The sequence below is a fragment of the Manis pentadactyla genome, chromosome 5 (genome assembly GCF_030020395.1).
Source record: "Manis pentadactyla isolate mManPen7 chromosome 5, mManPen7.hap1, whole genome shotgun sequence".
NCBI classification, from domain to species: Eukaryota; Metazoa; Chordata; class Mammalia; order Pholidota; family Manidae; genus Manis; species Manis pentadactyla.
The window spans coordinates 85694440-85717321 of record NC_080023.1 but is presented as its reverse complement, the minus strand read 5'-3'; the positions used below and the strand labels follow the sequence as shown (position 1 = coordinate 85717321).

At 36.1% G+C, this 22882-nt stretch overlaps 1 protein-coding gene across 9 annotated transcripts in view; it reads right to left on the bottom strand.

The window, feature by feature from the left end:
- BANK1 (B cell scaffold protein with ankyrin repeats 1) overlaps positions 1–22882 on the bottom strand; it is a 303826-nt gene that overhangs the window by 261466 nt on the left and 19478 nt on the right. For 6 of the 9 annotated variants that reach the window (XR_008997811.1, XR_008997812.1, XM_036879201.2 and 3 more), the window contains exon 2: positions 3374–3775. Coding sequence is in view for 7 of the 9 variants with exons in the window: in XM_036879194.2 (XP_036735089.2) it covers positions 3374–3775 (402 nt within the window). In the remaining 2 variants the exon portion in view is untranslated. The remainder of the gene's footprint in view (positions 1–3373; positions 3776–22882) is intronic. The other 3 variants (XM_036879199.2, XM_036879197.2, XM_036879198.2) reach the window with 1 other exon arrangement.

The following is a 22882-nucleotide window of genomic DNA, read 5'->3' as shown; positions in this document are numbered from 1 at the left end:
AAACAATTTGAGTTCTTTAAGGAAGGAGAAATGATTGGTGTGAAGAAAAATGGAAAATTTTGCCGCCAGTTTTTAGTGCACTTCTGTCTGAGGAAAGAAAATTAGCATATGATTACTGCAATTTATGTGCATTTTATCATATTTTTTTCATAGTTTTTAATTACAATATTTTTCTTTTTCAACCAAAAACAACAACAACAACAACAACAACAATGTATCAGGGGAATACTAAAAAGCGCCAAAAAACAAAGGTCACAAGAAACAAGCACTGCCAGTTTGAAAGTTGTAGTGTAGAGTCAACATTTTCCCCTTTTCATTCCTGGAAGTCATCCCAAAACATAGAGAATGAGAAACAATTATGCAAATGTCTTATTGATTGGAAATAGGACACCTGGGAAATCCCAGACCTTCAGAACAATGAAATGGTTCCAAAATCAGTGATTGAGCAAAAGGTACGAGGGAAGAAACCTAGAGAAGGCACCTTGAAGAAGGGACCCAGAAGCTGCACATTTCACAAAGACCTAACAAATATACCTTCCTCTCAGGCTAGGAGCCGTGCCTTTTTATAGTGTAGATGCGATGCAACAGTTTCAGGCAGAAGCATCTGGGGAAGCAGTTGGTCCCAAAATGCAGAGAACATGAGGCAAAATGAGGAACTATACAGAACAGACATATTTGTAGAAAGCAGTCGATAATTGTAGAAGCAGAGAAGTAAAGTCTTTCATTGTGCAGGGTTGGAGAACAGAATAAAATAAACACAAAAACCTATAGTACTTGTCTCCCATAGACCAAGAAAAACTCACAATGTTCAGTGATATAAAAGAAAAATTGGACCAGCAAAGCATCGATATAAAGATTCTGTAAGAGAAAGAGTAAGAGAGAGAGGGAGAAACCCAGCACACAGATAAGGAACATATACAAAAAACATGTCATAAAAGATACAGGAATTGTGACCAAACATTTCACCATGCATTTTTAAAATGTAATGAATAGCAATTACCTTTTGAAACAATTATATAGTGAGGAAATGCAAGATGCCAAGGAGAGGTTAGGAAGACAAAAACAAGAGATGAATTGTAAGCTCCAGCACTTAATCAAATGGTATAATGGGAAAAAATAAAAGCATGACAAAAATGAAGGAGATATTGAAGAAATGCAGGGCAAGAAAGAGTACAGAAAGCATAAGAAGGTAGTAAGGACTGATGTGACAAATACAAACAAGTGAGTATTAATAAATAATCAAAAAGATTTAGAGAGAAATTGTAGAGTGAATCAGAGACAAAATAAATCCAACATACATATAAGAGATACCCTTGAAAAAGAAAATCATAATGATGAGATAGGGCAAATATTTAAAGACATAAATCAAGAAATTGTTTCTGAAATAAAAGAAGAGGTGAATCTACCTCTTGGAGAAAGACCAAACAAAAACAAACACAAAACAAAAATAACCATTTCCTTGGGCAAAATAGCCCAGAACAGTTCGTACTAGTATAATATTCTAGTGAAGTCACTAGACTTCAAGAAAAAATGAAGAATCCTTTAGTCAGCCAGGCAAATAAGAATTCTCCAAATTCTTCAATGCTAAAAGAAAGAAGGGCAACATGGTCTTCTTCCAGCACTTTGGAACATGGAAGATTTCAGAAATACTGCTTCAAAGGGCTCTTCCTCTGGAATCTATTAGAGGTGATCTTCATTCAACCTAGAGGTGAGTAAAAAGGTAATAACACACTTGCCAACAGTGCAAGCTCCGTTGGAAGCACATCCTCCCCCAGTAGACAGCAGAGCCTTCAGATGACTGTAGCTCCAGACAGCTTGACTGCAAGCTCATGAGATACTCTGACCCAGAACCTCCCAGCTAAGCTACTCCTAAATTCTTCAACCATAGAAACTGTGATATAGTAATTGTTGTTTTAAGTTGCTATATTTTTGGGTAACTTGTTATAATAATGAAATCAAGGCTGAGGAAGTGTTGAATTTGAAGAGGTTGGCATGTTGGACAACAGAAAGGGAATTTTTTAAAAGAGAGTCACTGCTGTGCTGTGAGTCCCAGCATCCTCCCACAGGGAAGATAGGGGTATTACCCTCCTCAAGCACAGTGGTTTGCAGCAAACCACTTGGGACTGATACGTGTTCTCTGATTTAGAGAACACCAAAACTCGTGCTAGACCCAGGTATGGAAATGACTAATGGCAAGAGGCTATGACTGCACTGCTGCTCTGAGGGCAGGAAGGCGGGGGCTAGGCTGGGAATGGCTTGCCTGCCCAGAGTTTATCAGCACAAAAGACAAACAAATGTTTTTACTGACAGACGTGGGCCAAGGGGGAGAGAGGACCACAGGGACTATCTCAAGAGTGATTTTGATCAAAATAGACACAGGCAGCAGCCATAGGAATCAACATTAAGACTCTGGGGGGTGGTCCATCACAACAGGAGCTTAGGGGAGAGAAAACATGTTTCCTAAAGAACTGCAGGAGGGACATCCCTACTGGATGAGGGCATCTCCAAAGAACTGGGAAGTGTGCTCCGAGAAAAAGAGCCAACACAGTATCTGATATGGCCAATAGAAAATAAGCCCCCACCTCTTCCTGCAGGAAAGGAAACCATAGCCAGAACATTGGTAGTTAAAGTGCAGGTTGAGAAAATCAGAGAAGCAGCTGACCAGAGCTCCCCTTCCACATCCAGACTGAAGCAGAGTAGTGGGGGTGGGGTGAAGGGGAAAGGGAGGGGTGGGGGAGGGGAAGGGAGGTGCAGCCGAGGGGAAGCAGCTTTAATATCAATACGCTGCAGAGTTTTGGCAATCACATGGAACTATAAAAATGAATGAATAGGACCTCATAGTCTATTCTTTAACATAATGGCTACATGATTAAAGCTCAAGTGTTATTTAAAATTAATAAAAATAACAGTATTTCATTCCATAGTAATAGATACCATATAATTATCAGCATAACATTAAGTCCTATAATTCTAACCCAGGCCTTTAAATCTTGGACTGCTACTGACTGTTAATGGGGTAGATAATACTAACTCGAGGCTCATCAGTTAAACAAGAGAGCAGATTCTGAAACCAAACTGACAATATAGCCTAGCATACCATACTTGTTCTACCAAGTTTGATCTCACACAGGCTGCCCTAAGGGTATACTTATAATCCATTTTTGGAACAACAGATAAGGCTTGATTGGAACATAGCTAAAAATTAAGACCTTTCATGTACTTTGTGTAATGTATACTATTAAATAAAGTTGGCTTTCATTTTTCTTTTTTTGTAATCCTAACATCAGATATTCATTAGTTCCAAAAAACTTTTGAGTCTTTAATTATAAAAGATCAACAAAAATAAAGCAAACAAATAACAATTTGGTACCACTACCTCTGAAAATGATACTCTTGATGACAGAGATGTAGCTTCCAGGCTCCAGCTCAGTTGAGATCTCCCATGTGCCTCCAGGGATGTTTAATAACTTGTAGAGCTGATCTGAACTCTGCACTCCACACAGCAGAGTAACCACACTTTCTGGAGAATGAAGTGCCTTTTCCAGAAACTGACATTTCTTTGGAGTTAGGTCTTTAAGCAGACTATTTGATAAGATCAAAAGTTTACATTTGTAAGAGTTTAAACTCAGCAATTCTAAATCCGGAAGAGAGTAATTCTCCAAGCGATATAACAGGATTGCTTCCCTTTTCACAACATGTAAAAAAACTTCCCTCAAGTACAGAGCCCATTCCTCAGCGTCTTCTTCATATATCATTATGATGTCTTTTGTATTTTCTGGAAAGAGAGAAAATAATGTGTTAGTTTTCTTATTTGAAATGCTAAGAGCAGGTTACATTATTACTTATCAAAAGTTGAATGTATTCTTCAGTGACTATATTAATTTTCTTATACTAGAGACCAATAATATAATTCATAATATCCCCTTATAAAAGAGGCTCCAGAGAGCTCCCTCGCCCCGCCTGCCATGTGCAGACAGAGTCAGCAATCTGCAGCCCAGGAGGGGGCCATCACCAGGGTCCAACCTGCTGACCCTCTGAACTCAGATTTGCAGCTTCCAGATCTATAAGAAATGAATGTACGTAGTTTAGCCATCTAGTCAATGGCATCCTATTAGGGCAGCTTAAATTGACTAAGATAATCAGAATATGTAAACAATGACTAACAATTTAACCACAAGTTGAAATAAATTTCCATTACTGGAGAGTAAGGCAAGAGTCACATGGACTAAGAGATTGAAATCCTTATCTAGCATATTACAGGAAGCCAAAAAATAATAGTTAGAATTAGTAAATCAAGAAATAGCAGTATAACTCTATTTTTCAGAAACATGAAATAGAACAACAAAAAAATATATGAAAATGTTGAGGCTCTTAGGGTTCTTATGGGGAATGGAATTGTGTTTGGGAGGGGGAGAGGACTGCTGGTTTTCATTATAAATGTTTCATCATTGTTCAATATTCAAGGGACACTGTAATAAAAATTTAAATAACAAAGAAAAATATAGCCAACAAACAGAAGCATCAAAGTAAACAAAATGTAAATGTACAGCGTTTGGAGAAAGAACACATGGTAAGATGAATACACATACATGGACACAAAGACTAAACATTGAGGGGATTATCATTGCACTACAGCATGCAAATTTTAAAAACTTTAATGAAATAGAATGGGAAAACTAAGTATTTGTAGAGAGAAAGTATAAAGTAATAACCTCATCTTTTACAGAATTCAGTCCTTTCTCATTAAATACCATCAAATTTGAAATACAAATTTAAAAACTAACTCCATTCTCTATTTTATGTAGCATCATTTTCCCTCAATGATATTAAATAAGTTAGAAAGTATTCCAAGTAAATATTTTCACTGAAGATTACGTTCTTCAACTTTACTTTAAATTAATTTAGAATGAATTTTATTTAAAAATAGCATATAGAGTATGATCTCAGTTTTAAACAAGTATTCTTTGAACATCAACTCAAAGTAATCCCACTGATTGTCAGCAACAGTTGCTGATGACAGTAAGAATTTTTTATTGTCTTTCCCAACTTTAATTCTTTTTTTTTAAAATTTTATTTTGGTATTATTAATCTACAATTACATGAAGGACACTATGTTCACTAGGCTCCCACCCTCTCCAAGTCCCCCCGACATACCCGTTCACAGTCACAGTCCATCAACATAGTAAGATGCTGTAAAATCACTACTTGTCTTCTCTGTGTTGCACAGCCCAACCCGTGCCCCCCCCACACTATACATGTTAATCGTAATGCAGCCTTTCTTTTTCCCCGCCCTTATCCCTCTCTTCTTACCCATCATCCCCAGTCCCTTTCCCTTTGGTAACTGTTAGTCCATTCTTGGGTTCTGTGCTTCTGCTGCTGTTTTGTTCCTTCAGTTTTTTTTTGTTCTTATACTCCACATATGAGTGAAATCATTTGGTACTTGTGTTTCTCCGCCTGGCTTATTTCACTGAACATAATACACTCTAGCTCCATCCATGTTGTTGCAAATGGTAGGATTTGTTTTTTCTTATAGCTGAGTAATATTCCATTGTGTATATGTACCACATCTTATCCATTCATCTACTGATGGACATTTAGGTTGCTTCCATATCTTGGCTATTATAAATAGTGAAGCAATAAACATAGGGGTGAATCTGTCTTTTTCAAACTGGAGTGCTGCATTCTTAGGGTAAATTCCTGGAAGTGGAATTCCTGGGTCAAATGGTATTTCTATTTTGAGCATTTTGAGGAACCTCCATACTGCTTTCCACAATGGTTGAACTAATTTACATTCCCACCAGCAGTGTAGGAGGGTTCCCCTTTCTCCACAACCTCGCCAACATTTGTTGTTGTTTGTCTTTTGGATGGTAGACATCCTTACTGGTGTGAGATGATATCTCATTGTGGTTTTAATTTTAATTTCTCTGATGACAAGCGATGTGGAGCATCTTTTCATGTGCCTGTTGGCCATCTGAATTTCTTCTTTAGAGAACTGTCTGTTCAGTTCCTCTGCCCATTTTTTAATTGGATTATTTGCTTTTTGTTTGTTGAGGTGTGTGAGCTCTTTATACATTTTGGTTGTCAACCCTTTTTTGGATCTGTCATTTATGAATATACTCTCCCATACTGTAGGATACCCTTTTGTTCTATTGATGGTGTCCTTTGCTGTACAGAAGCTTTTCAGCTTGATATAGTCCCATTTCTTCATTTTTGCTTCTGTTTCCCTTGCTCGGGGAGATATGTTCAAGAAGAGGTCACTCATGTTTATGTCTATGAGATTTTTGCCTATGTTTTTTTCTAAGAGTTTTATGGTTTCATGACTTACATTCAAGTCTTTGATCCATTTCGAATTTACTTTTGTGTACGGGATTAGAAAGTGATCCAGTTTCATTCTCCTACATGTAGCTGTCCAGTTTTGCCAGCACCATCTATTGAAGAGACTGTCATTTACCCACTGTATGTCCATGGCCCCTTTATCGAATATTAGTTGACCATATATGTTTGGGTTAATGTTTGGAGTCTATATTCTGTTCCATTGGTCTGTGGCTCTCTTCTTGTACCAGTACTAAATTGCCTTGATTACTATGGCTTTGTAGTAGAGCTTGAAGTTGGGGAGTGAGATCACCCCCACTTTAGCCTTACTTCTCATGATTGCTTTAGCTATTCGTGGTCTTTGGTGTTTCCATATGAATTTTTGAATTATTTGTTCCAGTTCATTGAAGAATGCTGTTGGTAATTTGATAGGGATTGCATCGAATCTGTATATTGCTTTGGGCAGGATGGCCATTTTGATAATATTAATTCTTCCTAGCCAGGAGCATGGGATGAGTTTCCATTTGTTAGTGACCTCTTTAATTTCCCTTAAGAGTGTCTTATAGTTTTCAGAGTATAGGTCTTTCACTTCCTTGGTTAGGTTTATTCCTAGCTATTTTATTCTTTTTGATGCTATTGTGAATGGAATTGTCTTCCTGATTTTTCTTTCTATTAGTTTATTGTTAGTGTATAGGAAAGCCACAGATTTCTGTGTGTTAATTTTGTATCCTGCAACTTTGCTGTATTCCGATATTAGCTCTAGTAGTTTCGGAGTGGAGTCTTTAGGGTTTTTTATGTACAATATCATGTCATCTGCAAATAGTGACAGTTTAACTTCTTCTTTACCAATCTGGATTCCTTGTATTTCTTTGTTTTGTCGAATTGCCATGGCTAGGACCTCCAGTACTGTGCTGAATAACAGTGGGGAGAGTGGGCATTCCTGTCTTGTTCTCGATCGCAGATGAAAAGCTTTCAGCTTCTCACTGTTCAGTATGATGTTGGCTGTGGGTTTATCATATATGGCCTTTATTATGTTGAGGTACTTGCCCTCTATGCCCATTTTGTTGAGAGTTTGTATCATGAATGGATGTTGAATTGTGTCAAATGCTTTTTCAGCACCTATGGACATGATCATGTGGTTTTTGTCTTTCTTTTTGTTGATGTGGTGTATGATGTTGATGGATTTTCGAAAGTTGTACCATCCTGGCATCCCTGGGATGAATCCCACTTGGTCATGGTGTATGATCCTTTTGATGTATTTTTGAATTCGGTTTGCTAATATTGTGTTGAGTATTTTTGCACCTACGTTCATCAGGGATATTGGTCTGTAGTTTTCTTTTTTGGTGGGGTCTTTGCCTGGTTTTGGTATTAGGGTGATGTTGACTTCATAGAATGAGTTGGGAGTATCCCCTCCTCCTCTATTTTTTGGAAAACTTTAAGGAGAATGGGTATTATGTCTTCCCTGTATGTCTGATAAAATTCCGAGGTAAATCCATCTGGCCGGGGGTTTTGTTCTTTGGTAGTTTTTTGATTACCACTTCAATTTCATTGCTGGTAATTGGTCTGTTTAGATTTTCTGTTTCTTTCTGGGTCAGTCTTGGAAGGTTGTATTTTTCTAGGAAGTTGTTCATTTCTCCTAGGTTTCCCAGCTTGTTAGCATATAGGTTTTCATAGTACTCTCTAATTATTCTTTGTATTTCTGTGGGGTCCGTCGTGATCTTTCCTTTCTCGTTTCTGATTCTGTTGATGTGTGTTGACTCTCTTTTCCTCTTAAGAAGTCTGGCTAGAGGCTTATCTATTTTGTTTATTTTCTCAAAGAACCAGCTCTTGGTTTCATTGATTTTTGATATTGTTTAATTCTTCTCAATTATATTTATTTCTTCTCTGATCTTTATTATGTCCCTCCTTCCGCTGACCTCAGGCCTCATTTGTTCTTCTTTTTCCAATTTCGATTATTGTGACATTAGACCATTCATTTGGGATTGTTCGTCCTTCTTTAAATGTGCCTGGATTGCTATATACTTTCCTCTTAAGACTGCTTTTGCTGTATTCCACAGTAATTGGGGCTTTGTGTTGTTGTTGTCATTTGTTTCTATATTGATGGATCTCCATTTTGATTTGGTCATTGATCCATTGATTATTTAGGAGCATGTTGTTAAGCCTCCATGTGTTTGGGAGCCTTTTTGCTTTCTTTGTACAATTTATTTCTTGTTTTATGCCTTTGTGGTCTGAAAAGTTGGTTGGTAGGATTTCAATCTTTTGGAATTTACTAAGGCTCTTTTTGTGGCCAACTATGTGGTCTATTCTGGAGAATGTTCCATGTGCACTTGAGAAGAATGTGTATCCTGTTGCTTTTGGATGTAGAGTTCTATAGATGTCTATTAGGTCCATCTGTTCTAGTGTGTTGTTCAGTGCCTCTGTGTCCTTATTTATTTTCTGTCTGGTGGATCTGTCCTTTGGAGTGAATGGTGTGTTGAAGTCTCCCAAAATGAATGCATTGCGTTCTATTTCCTCCTTTAATTCTGTTAGTATTTGTTTCACATATGTTGGTGCTCCTGTATTGGGTGCATATATATTTATAATGGTTATATCCTCTTGTTGAACAGAGTCCTTTATCATCATGTAATGTCCTTCTTTATCTTTTGTTACTTTCTTTATTTTAAAGTCTATTTTGTCTAATATAGTATTGCAACACCTGCTTTTTTCTCTCTGTTGTTTGCATGAAATATCTTTTTCCTTCCCTTGACTTTAAGTCTGTGCATGTGTTTGGGTTTGAGGTGAGTCTCTTGTAAGCAGCATATGGATGGGTCTTGCTTTTTTATCCATTCTATTACTCTGTGTCTTTTGATTGGTACATTCAGTCCATTTACATTTAGGGTGATTATTGAAAGGTATGTATTTATTGCCATTGTAGGCTTTAAGTTTATGGTTACCAAAGGTTCAAGGTTAGCTTCTTTACTATCTTACTGTCTAACTGAACTCACTTATTGAGCTATTATAAACACGGTCTGATGATTCTTTATTTCTCTCCCTTCTTATTCCTCCTCCTCCCTTCTTCATATGTTGCGTGTTTTGTTCTGTGCTCTTTTTAGGAGTGCTCCCATCTAGAGCAGTCCCTGTAAGATGCCCTGTAGAGGTGGTTTGTGAGAGGCAAATTCCCTCAACTTTTGCTTGTCTGGGAATTGTTTAATCCCTCCTTCATATTTAAATTTTAATCGTGCTGGATACAGTACTCTTGGTTCGAGGCCCTTCTGTTTCATTGCATTAAGTATATCATGCCATTCTCTTCTGGCCTGTAAGGTTTCTGTTGAGAAGTCTGATCATAGCCTAATGGGTTTTCCTTTGTAGGTGACCTTTTTTTTCTCTCTGGCTGCCTTTAATACTCTGCCCTTGTCTTTGATCTTTGCCATTTTAATTATTACATGTCTTGCTGTTGCCCTCCTTAGATCCCTTGTCATGGGAGTTTTGTGTACCTCTGTGGTCTGAGAGGCCATTTCCTCCCCTAGGTTGGGGAAGTTTTCAGCAATTATTTCTTCAAAGACACTTTCTTTCCCTTTTTCTCTCTCTTCTTCTTCTGGTACCCCTATAATGCGGATATTGTTCCATTTCTATTGGTCACTTAGTTCTCTTAAAATTCTTTCATTCCTGGAGATCCTTTTATCTCTCTCTGCATCAGCTTCTCTGTGTTCCTGTTCTCTGTTTTCTAGTCTATTAATGGTCTCTTGCATCTCATCCATTCTGCTTTGAAGTCCTTCCAGAGATTGTTTTATTTCTGTATTCTCTCTCCTTAGTTCTTGCATATTTCTCTGCAAGTCCATCAGCATGGTTATGACTTTTGTTTTGAATTCTTTTTCAGGAAGATTGGTTAAATCTATCTCCCCAGGTTCCTTCTCAGGGGAAGATGTAGAAGATGTGGAAGATGTCTGGGTTAGTCTTGTCTGGATCAAATTTTTTTGCCTTTTCATGTTGATAGGTGCAGTGGTATGCTATTGACTCATCTGTCAGCGGGGAGAGCCAAGACTTTTTCCACTTGCTCCTGGCCTTTCTTTACTGGGACAACTGCAACCCCTAGTGGCTTATGTTGGGCAATTGCGTTTAGACTGGGTCTCTGTATCTTGCCAGGCCGGTATGGAGGAAGCTCCCTTGCTGTGGGCATGGCCAGCCTCAGGCTGCTGCTCTGCTATGGTGGGGCCCCAGAGGGGTAATGGACGGGGGCTGTTTGGCTGTTTACCTCTGTGAGGGGTCTCAGAGCTGTTGCCCAGGGGGTTAGTGTGCCCGGAGTTCCCTGGAATTTCCAGCTGCTGGACTGTGACCCGGGATGCTTCCGTCCAGCTCTGGGGTCCCTGTCCCTTTAAGACTTTCAAAAAGCACTCGCTTTTCTTTGTCCCTGAGGCGCCGCCTGCGGGACCCGCTCACAGGTTTTACTGTTCTGCTTCCCTAGTTTCCAGCACCCCATGCATGCACTGTGTGTCTGCGCTCTGGTGCAGATGGCTAGCGCTGGGTGTTTAGCAGTCCTGGGCTCCCTCTCCCTCCCCGCTCTGATTCCTCTCCTCCTGCCAGGAGATGGGGTGAGGTGCCTCGGGTCCCGCCGGGCTGTGGCTTGTATCTTATCCCTTTCACCAGGCGCTGGGTTCTCACAGGTGTGGATGTACTCTGGCTGTTGTCCTGTGTCTTCTGATCTCTCTTTTAGGGATAATTGTATTTGTTGTATTCTCAAAAATATATATGTTTTTGGGAGGACATTCCCACTGTCCTACTCACGCCACCATCTTGGCTCCGCCTCGACAGTAAGAATTTTGAGAGCTATATTGCTTTCTTTTTTTTTTCACTCTAACATATTGCCTTTATCATTGTAATAAACCTGTATTATTTTATCAAAGTAATCATCCTTAAAAATCACTTTGCACGGTACTGTGAATACAAAGAGCAAAACACCAACACTCTTGTAACCCACAATTATCTTTTCCCTTCTGGATATAGAGCTTGTATTTTCTATACCATCGATTAATCAATTAATTTCATAACAATTTGGAAATCTATTTTAGTTTTATTGAGTTATCTGTCTTTTCTCATTATATAAAAAATATATCCAAGAACAGATGCTTTCTCTTTCAACTCTTTGATTCCTACACAATGCCTAGCACAATTTCTTAAACAGATATGCAACAGTTTTTAAAACTTTTTATATATACAGAATGAGAAAAAACATCTGGCAGAAAACAAGGGAATCATACACAAATTGTATGAATCAGCAGCATACTTCTGTTACTCTCTGTGTTGTACCTCACCCAGCCTGGTGCTAAATAAAGACTTGTTGAACAAACGCAAGCATGGTGCCATCATTCAGTATGCTTATATTTAATGAACAGTAGAAGAAGGGTTTTCTTTATGTTATATTTAGCTAGAGTAAACTGCTGTACAGTTATAAACTAATTGGAGTAAAAAGAAAATGAACTATTAAGTACTTAAAATAAACTAAGACTCTATGTGTTTTACATATGTTATTTCACTTAATTCTTAAAATTACCCTATTGTGTGAGTGCTAAAATTATTCTCATTTTAAAGATGGGAAAACTGAATTAGGATTCCAATACAAGCAGTCTCGCCCCATAGCCTGTACTTTTAACCTTTAACAGCAAAAGACACAGTAACATTATTTTAGGATTAAAATAGATTATTTGTACTGATACAAGTTAGATTTGTCGATATTAAGCAGCCTATCAGTTAACTTCAAGTATGCAAAGTATGTAAAAGCTAACTGTGGGTCCAGTTTCCTAACAAGAAAAAAGAGGAAATAGAATGTCTACTGCACTTCTAGTATGGTTATCTATGAACAAGTTACAGAACTTCCTTTCTGACTCTAAAATTTAAATCAATAAAATGATAGAACAAATTGTGAGGATATATTAAAATACAGAATCAGTATTACCATATTATATGGTTGAGTATCACATTATCACAGGAAGCCAACTATAGAAAGTCAATCTAGAGATAATCATAAACTATCTTTCAAAACTTTCCATGAAAATTAGACAGGTAGTCTTTCTCAATATTCTGGCCATTTTTTTCACGTGTTGAAATTGAGCCTTCCTTTTAAATTTATATTTGATTTATATTTAGTCAATATCCTCTGTATGACAATTTCCAAAACCTGAAGATTAGCATTAAATGATATCCCTTTCTTCTCTATTGATGAAATCATTTCAGTCTTTTAATATTTAATATTCTCAATTACTACTTACCAAGACTTTCCATGTACCAAGCACGTTGGTAAGTGTTTCTCATTTAACATTCATAAAATTGTATGCAATTGACCTTGTTACTGATGATCACACTGAACCCCAGAGGTTAAGTAACTTGTTAGGCCACAAACATAGTAACTGGTCTTTATGCTGTCTTTCAATTTTTTGTTATGAAACCATGTTGAGTCAAAGTACAAAAGTTAATAAAGGTCTTTTCATAGCCATGGTTTCCTTTCTCCTTAATCTAGAAAACAGAAGCTTGCATCTGGACTGTAGGCCCAATAATAGTTTATGAATTCTTAAGAGCAGCCTACTAACCTTGCATCTTACTTTATACATCTGAACTAAATCAACCCGAAATCATTACTCTGTCCATTTAAAGGTTATTGTCATTAAGATTGGCCAACTTTTAAAGGCTAAGAAATGAAATAATAAATGATCAACCTGAAATATAGAAACAAAATTTTCATTCCTGGATAGCTCCTCTGAAATACGAGGAAGTTGCTATTGAAGATACAATTAAGGTCTGCAAATAAATTATTTCAAATGAAAATCCCCAGTCTAGCATCACAAAGTACATGACAATATTACAGAATGGTAGGAACAAAATAAAGCCATATTAATTTTTTTTTATTAAGGTATTATTGATATACACTCTCCTCTGTTCTCCAGGTGTATGCAGTCTGGCGCAGCCTTCTTTCCTGTTGCTCTTTTAGGATTAGTTGTATTAACTATATTTTCGTATTATATGTGGTTTTGGGAGGAGTTCTCTGTTTCACCTCTCATGCCACTATCTTTAATGACACTCCTAAGCAATATTAATTTTTATGAATTTACTATAAACTATTTTTTCAGGATCTGTAATTATGCCTTTTACTTATCTTATAAAATACTGCAACACATTTTTTGACTTGAAGGAAATTTGTATCAATAATTGCTTTGCACCAAGAACAGATTATACTACATATTGCCAAAAGAATGAGACTGATCATAAATTAAAATCCTTCCTATTATATATGCACAGCTTCAAATGGGCAGATTTTCTTTTTGCATAAGATCCCATCTCTTACCAATGTGCATAATGGAGAAAGATTGCATGATGCATCTTTTCAATATTCTATTTTTCTAACTGTAACCAAAGTGCAGAAGAAAGGCAAGCAGAAAATTACAAAGAAATGAGCTATAGACATAATGGACTCAGTAGAGATAACATGAACATTAATCTTGAAAAAATCACTCTCACACACAAATGCATCATTACTCAAATTATATAGTAAGTGTAACTGAATTGGTCTTATACTCTAACTTTGCACTCTAACTAGTACAACACGAAAACAAAACTGGGTATTATCCAAAGGCATTAAGGTAGTAAAACTCACTATACTTCATGTTTCTCCTCTAGGAGAGTTGCTTATTTTCACTTACAGTTTTTCCCACAGTGGCAAAAGTACCAAGTGTTTCTATATATATCTGTCTAGCGAATGCTACTAAAGCACATTTCATACCTTCCTCACCTACCAGCTACAGCTGGATGGTCAGCTGTTTAAGCACACTGGCCACTTCTGACTCTGCTTTGTTGTCTAAGAACTTTCTCTGGTTCTGAGGGAGCATCCTCAGCCTGTGTGTCTGCTTGGCAGTTCAGAGATGCTGGGGATTTAGTGCATGGAGGGCTGTGAGACAACCCTCAGTCAATGTGGGATGGAAGTCAAGGTGTAGATAACTCAGCTTCCCCATCTTTCAGTGGGACAGTTCTGAGGTTTGCTCTATGGAGTAATTAGAAGTTCCCCAGTAGTACTGAACTGTAATCATCTGGAGCATTGTTCTGCTTCTTAAAATACACAGTATTCACTTTTCTCCCTTTCTTTTCTCACATTCCTCATTTTCTCACTAGTACTCCGTGGGCTCAGTCTCTAAATAAATTACCTGTACTTGTGTTCATTTCTCAGAGTCTTCTTCAGGGGAAATCTCTATACACATATTTGTTAATTAACTTAGTTCCTCCTTTCAAATACAGGAAGATACCAACACATCATTTTAAGATTATGCTTTTCAGCTATGCTGAAGAACAAGCAGCAAAAATTATTTTTGTACAAATGCAGAAGGTTCCCCTTTCTTCTTCCTTTTAAGATGCAAACAATGCTTCTGTGCTTCACTGAACAACCTTGGATGAGAAATTTGTTTCTTTTCTTTAAAAAAGGCATGGTGTTAACTGGTACAGGGTTCTTTTGCAAAGACCTCCTTTCCCCTCATATACAAACTGCAAATGTTCAACTCCTATCTCTATCCCTTTTTGTCACTGATACAAATTGTTAATAGTTCATTTTAAAATGAAAAATATAAAAGTTGCTAGATCTGTGAGGTTTTAAAATATTATAAACTTATAGAAGTTTGCCAAATTCTGTTTCTGCAATGCCCATATCCTTTCCTCCTCTTGTTGCCATTACTCTATATGTTACTGGATCTAAGATAACACTGACCAGAAGACAGCCCATGATTTGATATTTCTCTAAGAACACTGTGATCAAGTAAATTATACATAATATACTACACATTTTAGGTTAAATTCTGATTTCAGAGAATTTGACTAGCCCAAAACAAAAAGTAGTCAGAATCAATTAAATATGGTAGTAGTATCATCTCACACAGTCTCTTAAATGTTTCTCATTTCTCCAATTCACCCTTAAGAATGATCTACTTAGGACCTGAATTCATCAATGTGGTTGTATTCCTAACAGATTCAGAATTCAACTCAGTTTTCTGGGATAGCATTAACAGTCTATTAGAATGGATAATTAAAGCTTTGACTCTACAGTGGCCTATAGTCAATGTAACTGCAATGCCATGATGGAGAAAAAGGGTCAGCAGGCAGTTTTTCTGTAGAGTTAGACAGTAAATACTTCAGGCTTTGTGGACCACATAGGATATCTTCTTCCTCTCTCTCCTCCTCCCCCTCTTTCTCCTCCTTCTTCTCTCTTTCTTCTTCTTTTACTTTTTAAAATAACCATTTAAAAGTATAAAAACTATCTTTACCTCATAGGATGTACACAAACAGACCACCACCTGGATTTTGTCTATTGGCTGTAGTTTGCTTATCCCTTCTGCAGTGTTCTGGCATTCCCTTCACTGAATATCAAGCAATTCAATCATCTTTCTGGTTCAGGGTGTGTCTTCCACAGATTCATAAACTTTCATGACAGATTGCTTCTAGGTGGGCATGTTTTCTTTCCCAGTTTAACAGTTCAGAATAGGGGCATTAATCCCATTATCTTTTAGGGTGAGTTAGAGGAGTAGCCTGCCTGGATACTAATAAAGGATTAGATTTAATTCCTTCTGGTCCAATATAATGCTAGGAGTCTGACAAGCACAGATTCCTTATAATACTTAACTTTATAATTAAATAAGTAGAGACATTGAGACAATAATGTACTTTTTTAAGTGGCAAATGCAGTTTTCTATTTTTAAACTTTGTGCTTTTTTAATCATAGGGAATATTTTTTTATAAAACAAAAGCAAATGAATCACTTTGAATTTTAAAAAATGCTATAAGTGTGTGTGTGTGTATACTGCTGTTCTACACATGCTATCTTTACTGGAACAAACCAACCAGCTTATGGGAATGATATATAGATATTGACCTAGTAAACATTTTCTTTGAAATTGCAATCAATAAAAATAATAAGAAGCAGTTTCCATTCACCTGGCAGGGATGGGAGCACCTGTCACTGACTTACCAAAAGGCTATGTTCTGTCATAATCTGCAGAGATACTGATATAGTATAAGACATATCATAATATATATGTAATACATAATTGATAACATTATTCTGATTAAACTTGCTCATAAGAAAAAAACAAATGCACTAGAAGCTCTAATATGACACTTCTTACCAGAGTTTGAAGGGTCAGCCATATTGAAGTTCACAGGTCTGCAGTATCTGCAAACTTTCCACACATCCAACAGCTAATGGAATATCAGGATACCCTCAAATACTACAAAATGAGCTTCTAAATTTCACCACTCCATAGGCCTGAAATCCACAAGTCACACCCCTAAGGTGTTAAAGGAAGACCTTGCTTTTTTCTTCTAAGATACTTTTCTATTTTAAAATTAACTTGTGAGTTATTATGTGGTTCAGATAGAGACTAATGTCTGGATATAAGAACTAAATCTTTATATAGCTTAACTGGCCATTCATGTATTCCAATGGGTGTTACATGAGCCACCAAAGTATACATTTGATTGTGAGTAACATAATGTATAGAAAATGGAATGAAATATATGAAACCAAACCGTGATAGGTCTGGATGGGACAAGTAAGTTCCATGAGCATGTGGCTCAAATTTCTGTGACACCAAATCCAACTGCTTTGCCACCTCTTTCTCAATATATGCCTAGAGCCTCATGGAAAATTATCTAACCTGTCAACAAGAAAAAAGAAGCATGACATTAGCATTTGGATGGGTCTGAAAATATACTGGCACCAATCCAAAGTGAATGGCTACTGCACTGCAGACCCACTCATGGTTGTCCCCGAAAGAGAATGGTGAAAGGAAATTCTCCGTTGACAGAATTTGGGGCAATATCTCTAATTGTCCACTTTGCTTTGAAGAAAAGGCCTGAGTTACAGATCTACTTTGAGTAAAAGAAGAAAGAGTGGAAAAGGACATGCTCATTTCAGAATTAAAATACTCTAACTAGGTTACTAATGAAGAAAACATATCTGGGAAACATGAGCCCTTAAGTTTCTTTCTTCCATGCAATGATATCCTCATATTTCATGTGGCTTATACAGTAAAGTCAAGTTAGGTTTGAATTCATGTTTCCCAGGTTTTTCTTGTGAGTAAGGGGACCTGTATAAAAAAAAAAAATCTATGGCCATATTGGTAATCAACAAATATTTGTTGAATTTTGCTAGTTATGATTTCAGCCCCAAGAGGATCAAGGTTTTACAGGTTTTCATGTGATTGTAAGAAATACCTCTTGACCTGTGGTAAAGCACTTTCCACAAACATAAAATTCATTTCAGAGAAAAAAAACACAATTACACACAGTTAGGGTAGTAAGGGCAGGTATCTTGAAGACAAGGAACAGACACTATCCTTGAGTAATTATGCCACTAGACTAAATTTACATGACTATATGGGTTTCTCAAATGCATAGAAATGTACACTAAAAACAAACAAAAACCATATTTTGTGATATGAAGATTGTACATCAATACTTATGACTATAAAAAATAAATCTAAGAAATTAATAAAAACCATAAAAATTGAAAAAATATATCCACCAGAGTGGGAATTCCCTAAAAGAGTAACTAGAAGATTTCAAATATCTTTTAAACTCTTAATTTTTGTATACCCATATTACCTAATCCTAAAAAAGGTATGAAGTCAGAATTTGATACAAATCTGTATTAATTAGCCACTAATAATTTCAGTAAAATCTTAATCTTCTTTAAGTGACTTAGCAGATATTAGTGGGACCAGGATTCAGCATAAGCTTGCAGGAAGTTTCCCAATTCTTCCCTACAGTTGGTGCATTACACTTACATAGCACACAAGGGCGTATGTTCTTGATAGCTCTTCACCTGTGGTCCAACGTCTTCTGTGTTTGGGCAGGCAACTCTGTCTAATTCTGAGATTTCACATTACAAACTCTGCTTTCTCACAGATATATACCTCATTAGTTAATGCTAATTTCATCAATAATAAAAGGCAATATTTTATATCCCCTCTGCCTTACACTTTTATTTCTCAATTGCTTAACCACTTAAGCATTGAAAAGGGATATTTATTACTCCACTATCCCCCCAACATAAGTCCCTGGGTTTTCTTTTACTGAAAAGTGGCTTAATACCTGATTATAAATTTGACACATTTCAAAAGAACATACACTGAAATTCTGTTCAGTGGTAAAATACACAAAGTACATTCACATGAATAGTATGGTGTTGTGTTGATGTTATTCACAGTGTTACAGTTTTAAGAAAAACATTTTAAATCAATTTAACTAAAAAAAGTTTAACATGATACATGATAGAAAGTTTGAGAGACTTGCCTAAGATCACACCAATAGTAAGTCAGGGAGCTGGGTTTAAATTCATCTACTTTACATCATCTACTACCAGCTCTGGTTTGGCTATGAAGCCATACTGCAGGCAACATTACTGAGAAAATGAAATAAAGCTGCAATCCCTTCCTTGAGGTTCCCAATGGATAAGACCATATGATCAGTTGATCAGATTAAGAAGATAATTAACTTCAGTTCTACTGACAAATCTAATTTTGCTGTCCTAGTTCTGAGCAAAAGAAAACTGTGTTAGCATTCTCATGTTTCTTTGCCCTCCCTCACTTCCCATTTCTACTTCTTTACAAAGCACAAGATGGTGGCAGTAGTTTGAAAAATAAAAAAAGAGAGAATACAGCAAATCATGGCTTGACAGCAATGACCAAATAGCTTATGTTTTTCTCCCTGAATTCCTTTCATGGACTTTAGGCACATCTAACTGTGCAAATGAATGCTTTCTAGTCTATTACTGAGTATATAAATCAGGGGCATGATAAATACACTCCATGTCCTCAAGCTTAGAGGATCTGTGTAATCTAATTACATTGGCAAGTATTAGATTATCATTTAGACACTAATGACTTTCAACAGTTTCATTATGTGCAGAATTACACATGATTTCAAAATATGAGACTATAACTGAGTAAGCAAACTTTAGCAAAACCCTCTGTGGGAAGTTTACCTCACATCTTACTGTGGGGATTGTAAAATATCTTAGAAATGGCTATATACTAGAATATATGCACATATTGAAACAAAAAAATAGGATGAATTTCTACTGATTTGTTGAAAGCAATACCAGCAAGCATGTGCCCCCCCCCCTTTCCTGATGTTTACAGCCTCTGCAGCCATTCTTGACCAGAAGTGAAATAGCAGACCTAGCATAGTGTGTTTCCGACCACTCCCAGCAGCAACCTGAGGCCTCCTGGGGCCTGTGCTCATGGTAAACATGACTTCTGGGTAGAGGCCACACAATAATAAGTGTTCAAAACACTAGGTGCCTCTAGAAAGGTCCTCAACTCTGGTAAGCACTTTATAACAGCTACATTGCCCCATTGTGACTCCATTCTCATCTTAATGTGGTCAAGGGCTTATTTTCCTCAGAACCACTTTGGGAGTTTGACAGAACCAGAATTTCCTGGGATTAGAGTCTAGGAAAGAATCATTTATCAGGTACTAAGCATCTGGTAATTATTAAGTCCATTCAAGTTTGAGAACTGGTATAAAAGCTTTTTTTATATTGATAGTATTTCTAGTACCATATTTGATGATTACAGCTACGCTTTTTCTCTCTCAAGTTTGCTGATAGAAAAAAGAAAATGATGATTTTAGTTTTTCTTAATGAAAAAAATCTAAATGGTGTACAATGTTTATTAAGGAATGAATATACATGAATATTCAATTCACCAAAATCATCAACTTGCTCAAAATCTGCCTATTTCACCAAAATGCTTTTGCCATATGAGGGTTAAATTGCCTATTTCTAGACAAAGAACACAGTATTTGAAATTATGTATCTAAAATTAAAATGGCAATTCTGAAGTGAACATTGTGCTCATGATATTTATCAAAACTATAAAAATTAAGATTTTGATTTGGGAGGGGAGACTTATAATATATAGCTAAATAAGAGCAATTTTAAGAGTTTTTTATTTAATATCAACTTTTATAAATACTGCTTTTTCACTACTATTAGTTGCCATGCTTGCTCCAGGTGTCATATTAAGAAAATTAACAGCCCAGAACTCAGGCACTAACCTGGTTACATAAGCCAAAGTTAAAAAAATAATAATGTTCAATACTTTATCTCTGATTGATATTTTGTATAAGGTTTAATACCAAACTCCTTTTTGAACTGACATAATGAAATTTTGGGAATTCCTGATGGGGCTGTTTTCATTAATATTCAACATTTGGAAGTATATAATATAATAAGGTCTATTAATAAATTCTTATAAAAATGTGCCATCCAAAGAAATATGATTTTAGAATACAATGACCCAGAAAGAATTATTACAATTGTTTCTTTATTTCTCTTCTATTAAAATATATGAAAGTTTTAAAGATAGAGCTATGTAAAGATTATGAAAATAAATATTTTAAATGTATTCTCACACAATTTTAGTAATCTATTTTACTTACTTAATCTGATTGCTTAATTATTTAAATTTAAACACAGTAAAGAAAAATAGCTATTCAAATACTGAAATTTCCCCTATATTTTCTCTCTGAGTTAGTAAAAATAATATACTCTTAGTATTTAAAATGTTTTACCACTTGAACTTGAAGAATTCCTGTATCTTAACGTAGTGGAAAAATCTTAAGTTGAAAATCAGCTACAGACTTAAAAATATATAGAGCGAGATGAAAGATATAGTTCATTCAATGGAAATTCTTTTCAGACACACATATTTAACAGGTAAGTATCCTATGATCCTGACCCTCACTACTCTAAATTTTACAGTTCTCACTCATCAACTGGATTTCCAGATCAGATATTTCAAAATTCAATAGGACAATGTACCATAGGCATCCATAAGCATCACAATATTGATAAAAACACCTCAATATTAATTCCCTAATCATTTATACCTTTTTGTATTTTTACCTTATCATTTAATGATTATTGTTAAACCCAATTGTTCAGAATTTATAAGATATAAAGATTATTAAGCACAATTCCTGTACTTCAAGGGACTTACCTATTATAAAAACAAATGGATTTTTTACAGATTACTTAACAAAGGTAGTTTTCTTTAATATCACATTAAGACTGTGGTTGAAGAATATCCTAATCTTATTTATCTTAGGGTTAGAAGTATAGTTTTGTAAATAAAGCATCAAAAAATCCTTAAGTATCAACAAAACGCAGAACTGAACAATTTACCAATTAAAAAGATCTAAATTTTACAAAATGTCCCTATTTGACATTTTAAAAAATCTGAAAATGTATCATGAATTAATGTGCAAGCCACACTGAATATCACTAAACTCTATCTACAATGTGAGCTCTCTTATGTACATACAAACATACATATAATTCAAGATAAATATCACCAACATTTCTGAGTGAAGGATTGTGGTAAATTTTATTCTTATACTATTTTCTATTTTTCAAATGTTCTATAATGCACAAACATTAATTTTCTAAGGAAATACCTTTAAAAATCATCCCATGTGGTTCCATTCCTGGCAAACTAAATGGACTCCAACACTGAGAACAAGCACTTTTATTCTGTTTGCACTTGTGGTGACAGAGGCACTGAGAATGTCAATACCTTGCAGAAGCTCACATGTATGTATCAGTAAGAACTGTAATAGCAGCAAGAGCCATTAGCATTAATGACAAGGATATTAAACTGATGAAACTACTGAATGTGGACAAATAATAATGGGACTTTCTTTTTTGTTTTGCTATTAAAACAACCATGAATTCCAGGGAGATATTCCAATAATGAATAAGTAAATATCTTGCAAAGTTGGACTTCCTAAGGGTAATATTGAAATATTCTTCATATTTTATAAATCTTATTTCTTTATGGTTACATCCAGTGTTAACTAGACTGATGGTGTACGAATGTCTAATGGACAGGGTCCTATCTGTGATATTCATGCTAAGCTTTCCCTTTGTTGAGCCCACATATGCTTAGAAATCTGTATTAGTTTCCTATTGCTGCTGTATAAAATTACCCCAACACAAATTTATTATCTTACAGTTCTGAAATTAGAAGTCTGAAATGGGTCTTACTAGGCTAAAATCTGATATTGACAGGGCTATGTTTCTTCTGAAGTCTTTTGGGAAGAATCTGATTACTTGCACTTCCAGTTTCTAGAAGCCATCCACAATTCTTGGTCATGGCCCATTCCTCCACCTTCAGGCCAGCGACATTGGTCTGAGTCTTTCTCTGCTGCCTGTCTCTGGTTCTCCCACTTTCACCACCATCTTTCACCTGTAAGAACCCTTGATTATATTGGGCCCACCTGAATAATCCATGATAATTTCCTCATTCCAAGGTAAACTGATTAGCAATCTTAATTCCATCTCCAGTCTTAATTTCTCCTTCCCATGCAAGCTAACACTCACAGGTCCAAGGTTAGGATGTAGACACATTTGGGGGCACATTATTCTATCATGACATCTGAACACTGCTGCCAGCTCTGGCACCTTTTCTCCTGTTCCTAAAGCCTTCAGAAGTAAAACAGATAAATGTGCGAGCATACTTCCCGCTTCTCCTCACATAGTGTTTACAGGATAACCCTG